Genomic DNA, 20,466 nt, shown 5'->3' with positions numbered 1-20,466 from the left:
GCAGTGATATATTAAATCTCCAGTTTTTACTTGGCGTAGTATTATTCTTGTGCATTAGTGTTAAAGATACAGGAGCATGATCGCTGACAGCTATAGGATGAATCTCAGTGTCTGAAATGTCACACAGCAGTGAGCTGCTGACCAAAAAATAATCCAGACGAGAGTAAGAGTGATGAACATTTCTGTTTTATTGTGAAAGTCCCTGTCCTGTGTGGAGTGTGTCTAATTTTGCTTCCCCTTGTCTCATTAGGTCTGATTTGTCCCAGCTGTGTTGCCACCTGTTCCTCATCCTCTCATTATCCTTTTGTTTATTTAAGTCCTTTGTCTTCCTCTATTCAGTATTGGGTTGTCTGTGTGTATGTTTCTGTGAGTTTCCTGTTTAGCTTAATGTTGCTTTTTAAAAAAAAACAAGACAAAGTTGATCTCAAGATTAAGGTCAAATTCACAGATTTGAACTTCTAGGTTTTTAGCAGATGCACATGTGGAGCAATGACATTAAAATCGCTCTTTATTTGCTCTTCCTTAAAATGACGGTCTTGGTCAGTACTAACATATATACATTCATATTCTTTAGCCCAGGACAAATGGACCAGCGCCAAAATGGAGGTGCTGGTTTTGATTTACATGTTCAGATAGTTACTCTGATTTTGAAGCTTTTCTTAAACAAGGCCCTGGTGTTCATGTCACTTAAATGCCAGATAGCAGTGAATAAATAGATGGTTATTTTCAAAATTCACCTTGGGGTCTATTTGTTCTTAGAGAACAAATTAAAAGCATTTCATTTCATGTTCTGCTAGGACTACGTACACTATATGCCAAACGCATTCACTTTTCTCACATTTGTGAGATCACACACTGACGTTGGACAAAAAGGCCTGGCTTGCAGTCTGTCCCCCAATTCACCTGAAAAGTGTTTTATCAGATCATATTACAACCCTGTACAGGCTTCTCAAGTTCTTCCACAACAAATCTGCTACATGCTTTTTATGGCTCTTGCTTTGTGAAATGGTTAGCACACGCCACGTGACAGGGGCGTATTGAAAGCGTAAGGAGTTCTCACAGAACCAAACTGGAATTCACCGAGCTCCTGAGAGCAATCCATTCTTTCACCACTGTTTGTAGAAGCAGTTTGCATACCTGTGCTTGATTTTATAAAACCTTTGGCCATGGAAGTGACTGAAACACCTGAATTTAATTATTTGGATGTGTGACTGAATACTTTTGGCAGTGTAGTTCATCTCAGAGAGACTGATTAAATTGATTCTAGAACATAAATGACTGATATCGGAGGAATCGATATTTCAGTATCGATCCACACATCACTAGCAAGCACTTAGACCTGTCAAGACACACCGCAACCTTGATGTTTGAATGAGAATCCTTTTGTTTGGAAGACCACAACGTCTAGAGGACTGGAGCTGGAAAACCCTGCTCTAATGTCCTACAGCTTTTAGATGCATCCTTGTTCTGACACACCTGATCAAATAAATGGCTTGTTGCTGGGCCTTTGCCAAACTTGATGACATGCTTAAGAGGTGATTCAACCATTTGATTCTGCTGTGTTGTAAATTTAAGTACCGTATTTTTCCCATTATAAGGCGCACTTAAAATCCTTTAATTTTCTAAAAAAAAAAAAAAAAAAAATCTACAGTGTGCCTTATAATCTTGTACGCTTTATGTATGAATTACAGTTGTGCTTACTGACCTCGAACCGATTTTATGAGGTATATGGCGCTCAAATCTGTCGAATCTTTTAGTACAACTTTGGTAAACTACAAAGCTGCACTTGATGGATTGTCGGGAGCATTATGGCTACCATAGTCAGGAGCCTCGTGGAGTAATCTAGGTCCAATCTGAAAAAATTTAAACGTACATCTCTGCTATCACTTCCAACATAAATGAAGACAGAAAACTAAGCAGCAGTAGCGTTTGTAGGGTTACTGACTGGAGTTTGACACCCCTAATCTAAAAGCTGCAGGACAGTAGCTCGGACTGGAGTTGGAGACCCGCTTTAGGGGATCAGATGGTATTCATCAGACTAATAGACAACAAATAAAAAACAAACAACCAAAAAAACATTATTTTTTCACCATCATTTATGTCACAGGCGTCGAACTCCCGGCCTGAAGGGGCGATGACCTGCAGGTTTTAGATGTGTCCTTGATCCAACACAGCTGATTTAAATGACTAAATTACCTCCTCAACATGTCTTGAAGTTCTCCAGAGGCCTGATAATGAACTAATCATTTGATTCAGGTGTGTTGACCCAGGGTGAGATCTAAAACCTGCAGAATGTCCCCAGGCATATTTCCCCTAATTTAACAGATTACCATCAACTGGATGTGAGTCTTTGTGCTCTCCAACATTAGTGCATTTATTCTGTAATCCAGAGATTCACCTGTAAACCAATTTTTCAGATGAGTTTAAAACTAATATTTGCTATTTGTGTTTTTAAAAGCAAACTAAAACAGTTCATTATCTCTGATGTATCAGGAAACATACACATACACTACCAGTCAAAGGTTTGGACACACCTTCTCATGTTTTTCTTTATTTTCATGCCTATGTTCATTGTAGATGAACGAATGAAATATGGAATTATGTAGTAAACAAAAGTCTGAAATGACTCAAAACACATTTAATATTTTAGATTCTTCAAAATAGACACCTTTTCCTCTGATTACTGCTTTGCACACTCTTGGCATCAGTTCGTGGGCTGTCCAAATCACGGCCAAACAGTATCCCACAGTTATGTTTTTAAACCCATTTTGCACAGAGAGGCATTTTTTTGAAAAATGTATTGATAGCAATGTTGAATATTATTGCACAGGGAAAAAAAACCATGTAAAATAATTACGCCATAAAGATGGTTGGTTTTTTTCTGTTATTTAAGGCTACGTCCACACGTACACGGGTATTTTTGAAAACAGAGATTGTCCGTTTTAGTTAAAATAAAAAAACATTCTGTCCACAAGTGGAGTTTTGAAAAAAATATCTCCGTCCACATTAGTGATGGGATTTCCGGCTCTTTTTAGAGAACCAGCTCTTTCGGCTCGGCTCACTAAAAAGAGCCGGCTCTTTCGGCTCCCAACCAGCTCTTCAGGTTGTTTTGTTGCTTTAATTAATTTATTATTAACAACAATATAAAATTATGCACAACAGGAATTACTAATGTAAAAAAGGAGTTTTATTTATATATGTTTATATATAAATATTGACGGTGGCACCCAGAGACAAAGCATGTACAAACTCCAAAACATCTAGAGTTAACTGAACTTCCAAAACAGAGCTACCTAGATCACTTAAATTACACAATTGAAAGCATATGTGTATTGTTTGTGTACTTATACACAAGCAGTCCTATATATTCAAATAATTTTTAAAAAAGTTCATTTACCTGTTACTACCACACACCAAATCCAATCGTTGGTACTTCCTGGCTTGTGTAGCCTCTAGGTAACGAATGCTCAACACTGCGCCTAGCATCCTGGAGCACTTCTGTTGTGGTTTGTACGTGCTATAGAGTTTTTACGTGCTTTGGAGTTAGTATGTGCTTTGTCGATAGGGGCCACCGTAAATATACTTTTATTTATTCACTCCACATAAAATGTAATAAATAAATCATACAATACAAAAACCAACTATTTACATTTCACATTATAACTATTTAAATTTTCAGCTTTTTCCTTTTAAACAAATTTACAGTGAACACAAAACAATATTTTAAATATAAATTAAAATATGAAAACAAAAAGAAGATGCACATTCTCTGTCATATAGGCCTGCATGAATAAACTTTCTGAATCCTTTATCATCTTCAACTGAAAATAGTTGGGAATGATTACTATACCTTTACTATCCCCTGAGCCACGGTTGCCCTGTGATTCATGTTTTGCAACATCGTGTCAAAGCTTACTGAAGAGGTGTCCCCCAAGTTTCAGTATGTTTTTCTCACTGTGGACAACATTGGTGATCTCATTGCCAGTTGTTGTGGCCATTTTTGTTGAATGTTTATAAAATGCAATTTGTATTCATTTTTGTTTTTTCTTTAAAGGTGTAAGAATATACTGACCTGGTTTTGTTATGTAAATTTGTAATTTATTGGAGAAGCTTTTGGAAAGTGATTGGCTTATTAGCTTATGGACCCTCCCATTAATCAAGAGATTAAGAGCACCCTGGATGGGTGTGGTAAAGAAGTTTTTTGTTTTTTGTTTGCCAAATGTCAGATGGGAAGACGGGAGGGTTAGAAAATGATATTTTGACCACTTTTGAAGTTGTTAAAGCAAATTAAGTTAACTTTCGTTAATTTTAAGTTTTAAGAAGTTATTTGGCTGATTTCTGTTTATAATTTTCCACGAAATAAACGGCATATGATTTTTAAACAATGGAGTCAGAAGTGCGTTCTAAAACAAATCTCCTGTTGCCACCCACGGCCTTTTCTTGGACTTTTTTGGTGTTTGGAACGTAAAAGGCCGCGACACCAGTCTTATCAAGGACCAGTTTCCAAAACCGTTCATTTACACCACTTGGGAGTGGTTCAGCATATTAACAAATAGACTGTACCCTGGATGTTCCAGGCTTCATGGCTTTGATTATTTTGTTCAGATGACATCTTTACATATACCTCCAAAGGGATTTTCTCTTCAGGTAATTCTCACAGTTAGGTAGTCACTGGCCTTCACTAATGCACAACATTGTTGAGGAGGTATCAATAGACCTTTTCCTTCTTCAAGCACACGATTATTATGGGCTAGGTTACCTTTGTTAGTCAGTAAAGTAAACTGCAATCTTGGCTCTTTGGATTCCTTGGGGAATTTGATTGCTCTCAACACTTTGGGTTTATCTTTGTTTGGATCCCAAATGGCGTGCCATTTTGATCTATGGTTTAAAGCAAAAACAACAATAAAATGTTTTTCTTGTACAGTCCACCACCATGTTTTTTTTTTGTTGTTGAAGTGTCATGACCATAACAGATCTACAGCTGAGATGGTTTCTCCAGGTTTATTTAACCCAGACAAGGGCTCTTCAAAATCACGTGATTCAAAACTATCTCTAGTAGTAGATGCTGTTATGGAACTTGTATCCGTTCTCTGAGAGTGCCTTTTAAGACAGCTTCTCTTTGTATGTTCCTGAGAGATGGGTTTATATTTTTAGTTGTGTAATTTCCTCTTACTTTTTCTCATACTTGTACTTTCTGCTGAACTGTCGCTGTCGGAACATATTCTTCTTGGCTGTATTCACAACTTGATAAAAAATCTTTTGAGTATTCAAACATTCCTCTGTTAAGCTAAAAAGCAGAACAAAAGAAAACCGCAATTACAATTAAATCTACTCCAGGAAGAAGTTAACTACCTTCACACAGAAAACATACGGTTAAACCTGAAGTTATCACATGATCTGATATCTTCATGTTGGTGTTGTTCCCACATTGTCATAATTAATGTTGTTCCAGATTCAACATTGCAAGTGATGGAGCTCATTGTTGTGACGTCAAACTTTTGCAACTTTGGGAAAAACCGCCTTAAAAGAAAAAAACAAACAAAAAACGACTGCACTTGTGAGAAACCGCCTCTATCCGCTGACCCAGCAATTTGAATTCTTTGGATTTCAAGATACTTTTCTTTAATAGCCGGTAAGCATTATACATATTTTCATGTAACATTGGAATTTCATATATGAATTAATCGTTTGGCTTGCTGTTTGTTTGCTAGTGATAGGCCACTTGACAACAGCATTAGCTAACCAGTGTTCTTAGAGAATTGAGTGTCAATGTATTATGATATATATGAAAGTACAGGCAAATATAGCTGTCATAAAAATGTTGTCAGGCAAAATTGCAGTAGCTTCAATGATCATTTTACCAACATAAGTAAAGAGAAAAGGATCTACATAGCCTAGCCTAGTTGTGTGCTAAATCAATGAATAAAAATATCAGCAGTATCAACTCATAATTGGCCTATAGCTGTGAAAATTGACTTCTTGAGTCTGTGGAGATTAACAGTAATCAGTGCCCTGCTTCCCATAACAGTTCGGATAAACATAAAAAATATATCTTTGTAGTATTGAGAGCTATTTATTTAATGTCTACACTCATAAGTATTTCCTTTTCCACTTTTTTCAGCTTTAAAAGTATATACTGTGTCGTTGCTTAAACCTTTGTGGTGGCAATTTCTTTTTTCTTTTTTTTAATAAAGGGAAACGTTTCACAAAAGAGAAGCAAATTTGCCACACTTCAACCTTAGAGAGCTGTTGTCATTTTTTTTTCTATCTGTGGTTTCCTTCGTCACAACTTCCGCTGAAACCACAAAGTGACTAAACCTCCTCCACAGTGTGTGTGTGTGTGTGTGTGTGTGTGTGTGTGTGTGTGTGTGTGTAAAAAAACATGCAGGTTCATTTTGCAGTCTTGTTATTGTTTGATAATGACCACTCAGATCTATTTAAAGCTCTCTTCTCTTCACCTTGCAGTTGAATTACCGCCACATCAATGTTCATATCTTCAACTGCCCCTCGTATGTATGAGAGGGAGCAACAACAAAAAAATGGAAGTGTCATTTACTGAAAAGATGTTTGCTGTTTTGTACATTGTGCAGTTTTGAGGTTGACCAAATCCTTAAATTTGAAAATATTAATTTTACTAAAAAAGCGGATTTGATGGTTCTCTTGAAGTGGTTTTATTCATAATCCTCATTGCTCTTTTTTTTCAGACTGTACCTTGGATGGATGTGTGTTGCTTCTACACTTCCACACAATATATTATGTCTCTTAGTCTTCTCTCCAGGAATATCAAAACTAGACTGGGAAATTATAAGAACACAGCTGAAGCAAATTATCATGACGCCACAGGGGAAACACAACTAGACACACCGAACATGGAAACAGGAGAACATGATAATAATAAAACCTAATAATCCAAGAACTGAACAGGGACTAAAAGAAATGCAAAAATAGAATAAGACTATAAATAAACCTGAACATAAACCAAAACCAAAACATCACTAGGATATAAGAAACTCAAAATGCTGGGTCAAAAGGAAGCAGAATTATGACACTTCTGTACTGGAAAAAAATACAAAGAAGTGCTCAAAAATATGAGAAATATTTTATTTTTTTTTATTCCTGTTAGATTCATATTATATAATGGTGAGAGTGGAGCAGGTTGTGTGGCCATTGTATTGTTGACATAAAGCTGATAAGTCAGCCTCTAAAACGTCCCTAACAGCAGGTAATGTGGTGAGAGACAAGATCGAGCTACAGGTAAGAGTTTAGAACTGCCTTATTGCTTTTTTCCTCAAATTAAAAGTGTACATTACAAGGTTTTCATTGTTCTAATCCAATCAGAGTAGCCTGCGCTGTAAAAGCCATTTGTGCATCAAAGATAAGATGGATCCAAACTAATAATAATCAGATGAGTTAGATCATACTGTTACATAGACATGGACTTTATTTAATCCCACATTGGGGAAATTCACTTATTACAGCAGCACAAATGTGAAATTGAGATATTATATATTGGAAAACTAAAAATAGAAAAAATTAATAAGAAAAATCGTGTACAACAAAGGTCCATGTGCAGACGGCTACCAGGACGTAAGTACATGAGTACACACGTGCCATAGGACACACTTACAGTGCAGTAATGTTTAAAACAAATGTTGCATTTACTGACAAGGTTCGGGAGCATTAATAGTTTTCTTTTTTTTAATACTTCTGTAATATGTAAATGTGTTTATTCTTCTAAAATGTCAACTGCTTGTTTTTCTACTACACATCTGTCAGATCTGATGACTTTGTGGCCATTGACTGATTGACTTAGTAGCCACTTTATTAGGTATAGCTGTATGTTAAAGCAAAATCTAATTAGCCAGTCACACAGCAGCAACTCAAAACAACCCGCTGACGTTGACACTGAGCACCAGAACGGGGAATAACTATTTCACACACTGCTGATCTACTACGATTTTAACACACAACCATCTCATACAGACAATGCTCTAATCGCTGGTGAGATTGTAACTCCACTTTCTATGTTGTAGACTGTCTTTAACGTCACAAAAACACAATACACAAGCCACACACTTCAGTCAAAAAGGAAAATTTCTTGCCTCTGCAAAAAAAAACAAAAAACTGTATAAAGGTGAGCTGTGAAGACCAAGGACAAGTGCAGTTCACAGGTTTTCTATCTAAGGAATCCAGGAAGATTGCATGGTGTCATCGCCCAGCAGTTGTTCCCAGGACATATGGACTCAACCTCAACAATCCCTCACACTGAGCAGCATGAAGTGACAGCGCAGAGGAAAAACTCCCCTTTAACAAGAAGAAACCTCCAGCAGAACCAGAACCCGGTTCAGTACCAGAAGCCATCTGGGTTTGGAGAGAGACAGAGACACAGAACTACCAAAAGTATTTTATTTTATTTTTTTATGTGATTGACTGTTGTTGTAATTCAAGCCCTGAGTGTAGAGCAGGTAAGATATAAAGTTGCATCCTAAATTCCATGCTCATGCGTTTAGTTTATGACTTTTTCACCTGGTCATTTCTTGATGAATGGATGGTCTTTCAGGGTTGACCAAGCTGATACCCTGGCCACCTTGACTCTGTTCTCTGCAAGATGTTGCAAAAAAACAAAATCATATGGAGACTATATTGGACACAAAAAATATAACATTTACTCATAAGTCTTGCTAAAGTACCTTGTATTCTGATTCATCACAGTAGCAGTTCGGTTGGATGATGTCAGCAACTGCAGCGTCTTGCTGACTGAATAATTTCATCTTGCATTATCTGAAACAAACACATAAAGACAGAAACAATTTATAAATTAACGTTCGATAAAATCTAAGAATTAATCATTTATTAGATACCAATATGAATATGTCTACCACAAAACTTGTGTGGAGCGAAGTTACATTCAATCAAGATGGTCTGGCCGTTCTTGTTTCCAACATTATATTTGCAGTGTTCGTCTATCTATCAATATCTGCGGAGTATGGTTTTGTACCAAGTATCCTATTTTCTAAAGCACAGCATGTAAAGGGTAGCTCGGTTAGCGAGATGCTAGCATGTAGCGAAAAATGAATGGGATTTTAAGTAGGACTAGGCGTTCTGTAATGATTTCTATTTAGGAGAAAAACTTTAAACCTTTAAACAACTCTTTTTTAAAAGAAAAGAGAATAAAAAAGAGAAAAAAAAGATCATGCTGTTACTGTTGTTGCCTATGCTAGATGTTTTATAATGTGAAGACAACAAAAAATGTCGCTTTGAAATTTTTTTTTTAATTTTATTAAATTGTAATGATAGTAGAATATTATAAAATGAAGATCTTTTTGTCTTCAATTTATCATCTAGATCTATTTAAACCTTTAAATTTGTTTCCCATAATTTTGGTCACACTTCCTGTGTTTTAATAATAATCTGATCACATTGTGTGGTGAATCAACTCTTCATTTGTACTATTTCATATGCCTGAGTTCATTTTGTTACCACATTAATTTGAGGAAAATATAAAAGATAATCTGCTGCCTTGTTCTTTTTAAACTCAGCATTCTAACAGAAAATATGTTTGAGACCCTTGCAACCCTGAACTGGTTAACTGTTTTTTTGTTTGTTTGTTTTAGAGCATAGAGATGCTTGTCATCAGTGTTGGTCACATTTATGGAAAAGACCCCATTAATAAAGCATGTGATAACACCAAGGTGAACAGAAACACAGTCCAAACAACACCAGCTGTTAGCAGACTAATCTTTTCACACACATTTCCTTGAAACCTGAGGGCTCAGTGAATGATACTGTGAACTTTTTGGCACTAACAATGATGACATGTAGATGCACAAAGTATTCCAGCTTTTGTCTTGGAATACTTTGTCCAATACTGTTGTTGTTGTTTTTTCCGTATAGCACGCAAAGCTGATGACATGTTACACATATGCACATGGAAAATTCAGTCAATTTTGACAATCAGTTTTACAGCTGAGGTGGACAAGGTTAAGCATCAGGCTTGAAAATGAATTAAAAGTCTGTCTTGGTCTTTCGTTAATTAATAGGCTGGTGTGAAAAATTGCTGCCACACCGCCCCCTCGGCCTGTGCTTCGAGATTTCTGGTAGTTAGAATGACTCGGGGGTGTTGATTCATTTAAGCTAACATAATCATCCTGCTGCAACCAGGTTTCTTTAAGGCAGAGTAAACCGATTTGTTGATCAATTATTAAGTCATGTACTAACAGAGACTTGGAGGAGAGAGACCTAATATTTAATAATCCACATTTCACTGTTTTACTCTTTGGTTCAGATGTGGATACTGTATTGTTCTTTCGTTGTGATTTTTTATGTTTAAGTTGTTTGTTGCTGGTTTTTAGTTTGTTTTTTGTCTTTTTGGAAGCTGACACAGTCTCTATGGAGATGGGTTTTTGGGGGGGTAGCAGGAGGAGAGAAGCTGCAGAGAGGCGTGTAAGACTGCAACTCTGCTTCCTGGTCCCAACTCTGGATAGTCATATTTTGGGGGGTTTAATAAATTTGTCCATATTTCTAGAAATGAGAGCTGCTCCATCCAAAGTGGGATGGATGCCGTCTCTCCTAACAAGACCAGGTTTCCTCCAGAAGGTTTGCCAATTATCTATGAAGCCCACATTCATAGAGTAACGAAGTTTCTATTCTCTGTATGTCCTGTACATGTGGCAGAATTGACAATAAAGTTGACTTTGACTTTGACTTTGATGTTTCTGGGACACCACTCAGACAGCCAGCAATTTAAGGAGAACATGCGGCTAAACATGTCACTCCTGGTCTGATTGGGGAGGGGACCAGAGAAAACTACAGAGTCCGACATTGTTTTGGCAAAGTTGCACACCGATTCAATATTGATTTTAGTGACCTCCGATTGGCGTAACCGGGTGTCATTACTGCCGACGTGAATTATGATTTTACTGAATTTACGTTTACCCTTAGCCAGCAGTTTTAAATTTCCTTCAATGTCGCCTGCTCTGGCCCCTGGAAGACAATTGACTATGGTTGCCGGTGTCTCTAGCTTCACATGTCTGAGAACAGAATCACCAATTACCAGAGTTTGACCCCCGGCGGGTGTGTCGCCGAGTGGGGAAAAACGGTTAGACACATGAACGGGTTGGTGGTGTACCTGGGGCTTCTGTTTAGGACTATGCTTCCTCCTCACCGTACCCAGCCGCCCTCTTTCCCCAGCTGCTTGGGGTCTGCCGGGGAACAGCTAGCGGGGCCTACGCTATCTTCGGCTGCACCAGCTACAGGGGCCTGGCTAGCTACGGGTGAATGAAGGGTGCGAAGCCGAGTCTCCAATTCAGTAATCCTGGCCTCCAGAGCTGCAAATATGCTACATTTGTTACAGATATCATTACTGTTAAAGGAGGTCGAGGAGTAACTAAACATCTGACACAATGTGCAGGAGGGACAGGTGAAGTAGCCATGGTGTTAACGAGTCGGCTACGAGCTAAGCTAAGCTAAACACAGTGAGTGAATACTTTGGCTATAAATTAGGTAGTGAGTACACAGAAAGTGTGCTTCGGATAAAGCACGTGAAGATTATACTATGAAAAAATAATGTATTTAAAAGTTTTTAATTAAATTGCTAAGCAGATGAGTTTAGCGATTTAAGTTGTGTAGTGAAAAAATCTGTACAGACTCAGGAACACCGTTCACTGCAATATCCACAGAGGATATGTAGACAATGCTGAGGATTGCATAAATGTGTTCCATCCAATATAAAATAGATCCTCACAAGGCTGACTGTGTCGATCCAGGTATCCTGGCTAAAATGTAAATCTACTTTTCCTTCTCCACAGCCTCCAGCAAAGCCATGGACTCTAGCGTGCCCCTCGTCCTTTTGCTGCTCATGTGCAGTTCAATCATGGTCGAAGCCCAACTCAAGGTGTATGATCTGCGAGCCAGCAATCTTCCCACCGTTATCCTGTTAACCACAGATGCCTATGTCACGGTGTCCTGTGGTTCTACTTCTCTGGGTAAAACATCTGTTCGCTACAATGACCCGAACCCCTGGTGGAACGAGGAATTCTCCTACTTCTATGCTGAGGAAAATGACACGCTGACTCTCGAGGTTTATGACTTGGACTTGCTCTTTGATGATCAGCTGGGAGTCTGCCAAAGGCAGCTCAAGGTGGGAACCTATCAGCATGACTGCTTCCTGACCAAAGGCGGGACTCTCCATTATACTTATACTCTTGGTTGAAACAATCAGTAGGCATGCAGAGATTTGTATGACATCTGATGTCCATAGGCAGCCTTCATTTACCACAGCTTAACAATGTAGACTGTTATAGTAGATCTGAAATCCATTTTCAGGGTTTTGATCATGCTCACATTAACCAAAAAATCAAACGTCTTAAAGTCTGTAAACTCTTTCTACTAGACTTCAGTACTTGCTGCCTGTTTCACCAATTGAAATAAAGTTTCTTGCAACAAAAGAGCATGACTAAGCAAATGTGTGACTTAATAAGAGAAATTACATTGAGTATACAGTGGCTGACAAACACAGTTTTGACGAGAAAAAGTGAGGTATGATAAGATGTGGCTGGACATCAGGTCAGCAATGGTTATTGGATGTCCAGAGAGAAGGAGAGGAGGAGAGACGGGTGCATAGGAATATTCAGTTTATTTCTTCCTCTGGTTTTTTCAATGTGCAGAAGAAATCATCTGAAGATTCAGTTCTGGCAACCAAGAAAGTAATGTCGTGGCAGATTTCTTTTCTCATGTATTAATCACATATTTCAACCATATCACTTTAGTATAGTAAGAGCACTCCTGTCACCAGTTTGTATGCATGTGGAATGTGATCATAAGCGGGGCCCGAGTTTTATTGCACCTCCACAGCAGACTCAGGGCTCTGGACATCCTGTTGCAGATGAGGTGATGGTTGGTCGGAGCTTTTCTTAGACTGAACAGTTAAGGATCTGCTAATAGTTGATCTGCTGTGGAATGTTCTTTGTTTAAGAGTGTCTGTGTCTGCGTATATAAGATGTAAGGGCGGTGGCCACAATTCAGAGATGGTCCTGGTGTGGTTTAATAAACACATTGCAATGTGTTTATTAAACCCACTTCAAATCAAGCTCACTGGATGTGTTGCAGGTTATTGTTAAATTTTCCACAACAATTACCAGGAAAATAATCACATTGTGGACCCGTTACTTGGATTTATGATTTTTGAGTTTTTCTTTGCTCACATCTTAATAAATTCAATTTTTTATTTGTCACACACACAACCATACATAGTATGACATGAGGTGAAATGCTTGTAGCTGTGCAATGCAATGCCTGACCACTAAATGACAGTGGTTTTACAGTATTTACAATTTACAGGTTATACAAAATTTAGATTTAATTTACAGTAAAAAAAAATGTGCAAATAGCAGAAAGAGATTATAAATTATAGGAAGTGTGCATGAAGAAAAACCAGAGTGCGTGTGGTGATGTGATGTGTGTGAGAGTGTCCAGTTCTACACCTGGTTCAGGGCCTGAATAGCCTGGGGGAAGAAGCTCCTCCTCATTCTCTCTGTTTTGGCCTTAAGGGAGCGGAAGCGCTTCCCAGACCTCAACAGTGAGAAGAGTCCATTGTTGGGATGGGAGAGGTCCATCATAATCTTCCTAGCTTTGGCCTTGGTGTAGATGGACAGCAGGTCAGGGAGCTCTGATTGAATGATGCGTTCGGCTGAGCGCACCACTCTTTGCAGATCTCGTCTGTCCTGCTTGGTGCTGTTCCCAAACCAGGTGCAGATGTTTCCCGTCAGTTCATTGTGGCGGTGTATGGAGGCAAAAAACAAACAAACAAACAAACAAACAGAAAAACAGTGTTGTTGTCCAAAATTATAGCCCTAACTATAGATTAATTGTAAAAAGGACTCCGAGAAAGAAAGTAACAAAAATAAAAATATGTATATACTTAATATCTAAATATTATTTCCTTACAACATACACGAAATATTTAACCATTTAAAAGCCCTTCTAAATTGCAGTTTATTCACTCTGAGCTTCTTGAAGTAAGAAAATGTGAAATGTTTGCATTTCATGCACCATTTTGCGTTTTCCATAATTCCACAACAATGTGGAATTACAATGTGGAAACCACACATCCTAATGCTTGCATCAACCCCAGCACAACACAGTCCAGCATTCTGTTTATGGTGTGTACATTTAACTTTATTCATAATCAGAAATACTTTACCCAGAGCAAGAATACCCCAGAGGAGAAACAGGTGTAGAAAACTGTGTTAACAGTCATATATTCATATTTCTCAGTTACAGCCTATAAGCAGTTTTTAAGCAGCTGTAGCCTCTTAAGTGTGTCACACTGTTTATCTGATAAAATGATGCTAAAATAACACATTGTAATTTCAGTTCCTCATTCAGCTCTACCTTGATGAGAGTCAAATGAGGTGTCAAACTAATCAGTTGTTAAAATATCAAACACTGTAATGTTCAGTTACTCTTTATTCACACTGACATCTATTACTTGCTCCATTTTAACACAACATTCCTTATTTCAGGGGTATCTAAAAAGTTTTGGGATGTTATAATTCCTTCAAGTTGTGCAGGTGCTCCCACATTTCTTGTATATAATAATCAGTTCAAAAAGGAAAAATATCAGATGCAAAATATTACTCAAATTTTATTTTAATATGTTGATTTTATTCTGTTTGTGAAACAACTTAAAAATAAACCGCATCATTCCAACCTGGTGTTTAATAGACTGAACTGAATTTCAGTCACATACCTTTTTTAACTTTTCCCTTACTCCTGCTTTCTTACAAATACTTCTGTGAGGCTTTGAGCAAAATGCATCAAACCACCACTCCAGACTATCAGCTTCACTTTTTTCTCCCATCCTCACACAGTCCTCTCCATCAGGATGTTCTCCATGTGTCCCGTTCCAATTGTCTGGCTCCTTCATCCTCCAAAACGTCAAACTAAGATATGAAGAACAGACAGAACTGGTTCAGTGAAAGTTTAATACAGGAAATTAACAAATTTATTTTTACAACAATCAAACCTTTGATTTAGTTGTGACCCATCCACCCACAACCATCTGCCCTCTACTGCTGAGTCTGTCAGTCCGATCCAGAACTTGTCCTCAGCTTCAGTCATTACATCTCTCAGTCTTCTGTTCAGGAAAGTCTGATCAGTAAAAGAAGATTAAAATTACCTTGTTATAATTTCTGTGATGAGAAGGTGAAATATAAAGATGTGCTAAAACATGTGAGAACGTGAAAAGTGTTTCATACCTGCTCCTCCCTGCTGTCTATCTTAACCAGGTCTCCTCTTTTAGCTCTACACTCATCTCTGCTCTTGTTCCAGGATGATTTACTGATGGAGAAGTAATAGCACTTTCCTCCATGTTGCTCCCAGCCTTCTTCACATTTATAACATGCTTGATCTTTGAAGAGATTACAGCAACGACTTAAGTCAGGTGGATGAAATCACTGTTCATGTTTGTGTGATTTGGAGGCAGCAGGAGGCCAACCTTTTTAAACAATGTGTACACTATAGAGGGCGAGTCAATCAGCAGTCCAAAAGTTTAATCCAGCGTTGCAACGTTGGAGTCTCTAATGCTTACATCCAAGCTCCTTCAACTACAATGGCCTAGATCACTGAGAACATTCACATACGTTTACCTGAGACATTTGTGTTTCCACTTTCATTTCTGTTTTGGAGATCATCTTGTTTTTTGAACATTTGCTTCAATCTTATGTTGTCAAACACTGATTAAAAAAGAAAAATACAAATTATTCTGTGTCATTTTTGTTTTTTGTTTTTTTACTTAAATAAGACAGATTCTCTTTTTGAATTCTTTCAAAATGTTCACAATTTTACAAAAACAGCTCTTAAAAAGTAAAAAGAAAAGTTGGAAAAAACCCACATTATAAAGGCTAGTTATAAATTATACACCATGGGTATTTACTAGTAAGAAGAACTAGCATCGCATCCACTCACCAGTAACACCAAGACCAATGACGGCAGCAGCCAGTAGACCACTGACAACCAGCAAGGCCAATCTCTCTGTGGTGACCTTTGACCTTTTGCTCAACACATCTTGTTGGTACCCCTCTGAAAAGTTAGCAGAGAAAGAAATGTTATAGAGATGTGGAAAAAGTTAATAAATGTATAGTTTATACAAACCACACATATAAAATAATCATACTGATTTAAGACAACGATGACCTTTCAACATGTTTAAAAAATTATAAGTAAACATCAGCTACTATAAGGAGAAAAAGAACAGTGACCACAGTGGTTTGGCACTTTAACAAGAAGTCACCTGCTGACACATTAGTGAACAGCAAAAATGTTCCTCAAATGACTGTTTGAGGCTTGTTTCAAAAGAAAGCCATTCCCCATGTTTACAGCCTTGTTCAAATATCAGTGCAAAATAGATTAAACTGTGAAATCTGATTATTAAAGAAAGTCTCTAGGTTCAGTAAAAAAAATGTAAGCAAGTGTGAAGCAGATATGATCAACATTTTTTAAAATGCAAAATAAATTGCAGACATGGGCACACAGAGACACCCACCCACACGCTAAGCGAGATCTCACTCCTCAGAGCAATTTCCTCTTCTTTTCTTTTTTTAAATGTCGACTTCTCTTTCACACTTGCTAATTAGAAACAAGTATGAACTATATGAATAGAAATTCACCACTACATATGTTGTATGACTTTATTGTACTGCATTATCTTTGTTCAGTTGTCTGATGCATGTAGTTTAACATTTATCACCATTTATCATATCTCACATTTTACTTTTCTTAATTTCAGTTCTAGTTATTTATTTATTTAGAGCCACATTTCATGATTGTGTCTGAACACAGTCCGTCCTCAAGGTTTTGATGAAAGTAGAAACAATTTGATGTCTTAGTGTTAGTGGTGAAAAAGATTTTTATTTATTTTTCAAAGAGTGATTGACCAATATTTTCCTGAGATATTGTATTTTGACAGGTGAAAAACATTTTGACTGGGTTTCTTTTTTCGGTAAAGTCACACTACTTCACTCTATTAATTAACTCTGATTGAAAGCACTGCAAAAACACACACACACACACACACAGTCTGCAATCTGCATATGCGTATTATATAACACAAGATATAACTATGCAGTCAAGAAAATCTGTCATTACTGCTCCATACTTACCAAGTGACTCTGTTGTGGACCGCTGAGTCTTTGAGATTGTTACTTCAGAGTAAGTGGTGTCAGGCAACGAGGAAATGACAACTGTAACAAAAATATGAAACCAGATTTCTGCTCAAAGTGATGAAGCCTGGTGATTAAATGCAGGCAAAAAAAAGAAAAATAACAATTTTTAGGAGATTTTCTCCAATGATGAGATAAACTCACCATTAGCTTTCTTCTCTCTTGTAAACTTCACATTAGAGTATAGTACTCCAGCTTCAGACATTTTACTGTTGTGTGACTTTCAGTGAGTCTGAAATAAACTTTTGACAAGATTCAAAATAGAAAGCATTTCCTGTCAAACAGAAAGAAGAGGAGGGCTTTAAAAACCTCCTGCCACAAAATGATTTCCGATCTCTTAAATTCACAAACAGACATAATCCAAAATGAATTCCTATGACAAGACATTTTCACATTGTCCAGTCTTGGTCTCGTGTCACAGACATTTCAGGCTGACTCTGTCTGTCTAATGGAAACAGAAACAGAAAGAGTCCTGTCCACCGCCTTGATCTTGGGCTCAGCTTTCACTACTAACAAAATGGTCTGACACACACTGGTATCTTGACACAATCTCCCACTGATCCATTCAGCCACAAAAATCCAGCATATTCAAGTGCAGAAAGTGGACACAACAACATAAATAACTCTACAACATGAAGCTGCCAGACACAGAAATTAAAACCAACCAGATAGGAAGCACAAGACTTGTTGCATCAGATAACAAATAAAAAAAACACACACACATAGTTAGCAACAGTTCCTCAGTTTGTTCTGCTGTTGACCTTTGCCTTAAATGCTTGAAACTTTCAAAGCTAATTGAGTTCTCTCTTTTTTTCTATAGTCAAATGATATCATTGGTTTTAGTTTTACGTTATTTTAAGTTACAACACTGGCATGTACACAGAGCTTTTCTAATCTTACAAAGCACTCAGTCTACTTACACTACAAATAAGAATGCAGGCAGTTTAGAGTAATAGACTAACCTAAAATGCAGATCTATGGACCGTTCGTGACGCCATGTTAAGTAAAACTGTCTCTTCATTGTAAAAACTGTAGTCCTGTAAACATTAACTTTTTATAAATCATTTGACAACCAGCAGAAAGTTTTTGTAGTATTTAGAGCCATAGTGAGATATTTCTTTAAACAATGAATTTTTATTAAGAGTTTTTTCTTCATACATATAAACAGAAAGAGAAGAAAAGGGTTACATATGATCTGTACATTTGGGGTAGTTAGCCCAACACTTCCCACTTAGCAAAATTGGTATGGCCCAGATCTGGCCCACACAATGTGCTTACACATGGCCCACATACCGCAAAGAATGACGGCCCTTTGGTGGCCCAGATCTGGTTTGCCAGAGGTGGCCCACACATGGGCCAGCACAAGGCCAGTTGCAGACACACTGGTGGTCTGTGTTGGCCCATGTGTGGATTACCTCTGGCAAACCTGATCTTGGCCACCAAAGGGCCGTCATTCTTTGCGGTATGTGGGCCATGTGTAAGTTGTGTGCAGCCACGGACCAGTTGTAGACACACTGTTCTGTGCTGCCCAGATGTCAGCCTATTGTGTACCTTAATCAAGCCATGTCATAACAATATGTGCCAGAACATGCAAAAGTAACATGATGAATCTCAATGAATGGACTGACTCTTATATAGCACTTTTCTAGTCTCCCAGATTACTCAAAGTGCTCTGTACAACATGCCACATTCACACACTTTCTCTAAACTGAAAGAGACTGGGACAAGAGACAAGACCAGCACATGTGGATCAGTGAGGCTTCAGCAGTTTTGCATCTGTCACAAACAATATGGAGAGAATTTAGGATAGATACAAGTTAATCTGGATTTTGAGAAATGGGTTCTTTGCACCACTGCAAACTGGATTAAACCATGGCGGGCACATAATGATGTTGTGTTGACGTGTTTGAATATGGAGGCACATGTTTCGTCAGAGATTGTCATGTCATTGTCATCTTCTACTACAGTGTCTTGAGTTTTGATGAAGAGGTATGTGTCAAGTTTCATAGTAAGATATTTCTTTAAAACAGATGGGCATGCTGCCCTCTTCTGGTTTAAGTAAGCAAGTAAGTACAATTTTATTTATATAGCACATTTCTAGATAAAAGAGCTCAAACTGCTTCCCAAAGTATAAAACAAAAACAGAAGTTAATAAAATGCAATTCTAAAAAGATGTGTTTTTAGTTGTTTTTTAAAAGTGACCACTGAGTGTGCAGATCTTAAATTCCGAGGAAGAGAGTTCCACAGTCTGGCGGCCACAGTGGCAAAAGCTCTATCACCCTTGGTTTTCAGCCTTGTATGCTGAATAACAAGTAGGCCCTGTTCACAAGGCCTCAGGGACCTACTAGGGACATAGGGCTGTAAAAGTTCAATGATGTACGCTGGTGCTTGTCCTTGAAGAGCTTTAAATGTCAGAACCAGTACCTTAAAATGGACTCTAAATTCAACGGGGAGCCAGTGCAGCTGTATAAGCAACAGTGTCACATTGGACTACTTAGATGTTTTTGTCAGAAGCCTTGCAGCAGCATTTTGGACAACCTGCAGACGCTCCAGGGAGTTTTTGTTTAGACATGTAAACAGTGAATTACAGTAGTCCAATCGTGATGAAATGAATGCATGAATAACAATCTCCAGTTCAGTATGAGATACTATAGGGCTCAATTTAGAGATGTTTCTTAAATGATAGAAGCAGGACCGAACCAGAGATTTGACGTGAACATCCAGAGTAAGAGCAGAATCAAAGGTTAACCCGAGGTTCCTGATAGACGATTTCACAAATGTTGAAAGAGGACCAAGAGCATTCATTATGTTAGGTACATGTCTGTCCAGAGCACATACAAGGACTTCAGTCTTTTCTCCATTAAGTTGAAGGAAGTTGTCAGCGATCCAGCCTTTGATGGATTCTAAGCACACATTTAGAATCTGCAGCTTAGAAACATCTTCAGGTTTAAAAGAAATATATAACTGGATGTCATCTGCGTAGCAGTAGTAGCAAATGTCCTCAAAGGGCTCAAAACATGCTGGAGAGGAAGTAGATATATTAATAACAATAAGGGCCCCAGCACAGAACCTTGTGGCACACCATAAGACAGGGATGTGTACTTAGAGACCGCCACAGAAAAGTATTGTTCATAGAGATACTATGAAGCAGAGTTGCAGTCTTACACGCCTCTCTGCAGCTTCTCTCTTCCTGCTACCCCCCCAAAAACCCATCTCCATAGAGACTGTGTCAGCTCCCAAACAGACA

General features: G+C 37.9%; 2 protein-coding genes across 2 annotated transcripts; one reads left to right on the top strand and one right to left on the bottom strand.

The window, feature by feature from the left end:
• The first annotated feature begins 7,174 nt into the window (after positions 1-7,174).
• LOC106632753 (protein C2-DOMAIN ABA-RELATED 1) lies at positions 7,175-12,448 on the top strand. The gene is made up of 2 exons (XM_014331282.2): positions 7,175-7,254; positions 11,808-12,448. The coding sequence occupies exon 2, from the start codon at positions 11,822-11,824 to the stop codon at positions 12,209-12,211; it is 390 nt and encodes a 129-aa protein (XP_014186768.1). The 5' UTR covers positions 7,175-7,254; positions 11,808-11,821; the 3' UTR covers positions 12,212-12,448.
• A 1,234-nt stretch (positions 12,449-13,682) lies between these two features.
• LOC102313469 (hepatic lectin-like) lies at positions 13,683-17,857 on the bottom strand. The gene is made up of 7 exons (XM_005952595.2): positions 17,364-17,857; positions 17,160-17,240; positions 15,967-16,080; positions 15,648-15,734; positions 15,258-15,409; positions 15,026-15,150; positions 13,683-14,942 (listed from the first exon to the last, which is right to left on the bottom strand). The coding sequence occupies exons 1-7, from the start codon at positions 17,422-17,424 to the stop codon at positions 14,738-14,740; spliced, it is 825 nt and encodes a 274-aa protein (XP_005952657.1). The 5' UTR covers positions 17,425-17,857; the 3' UTR covers positions 13,683-14,737.
• Positions 17,858-20,466: the final 2,609 nt, after the last annotated feature.

The sequence above is a fragment of the Haplochromis burtoni genome, unplaced genomic scaffold (assembly GCF_018398535.1).
Source record: "Haplochromis burtoni strain Fernald_Lab_line unplaced genomic scaffold, NCSU_Asbu1 Contig_1867, whole genome shotgun sequence".
Taxonomy (NCBI): Eukaryota; Metazoa; Chordata; class Actinopteri; order Cichliformes; family Cichlidae; genus Haplochromis; species Haplochromis burtoni.
Note: the sequence above shows the minus strand (reverse complement) of the source record. Positions and strands in the feature narration are given on the sequence as shown.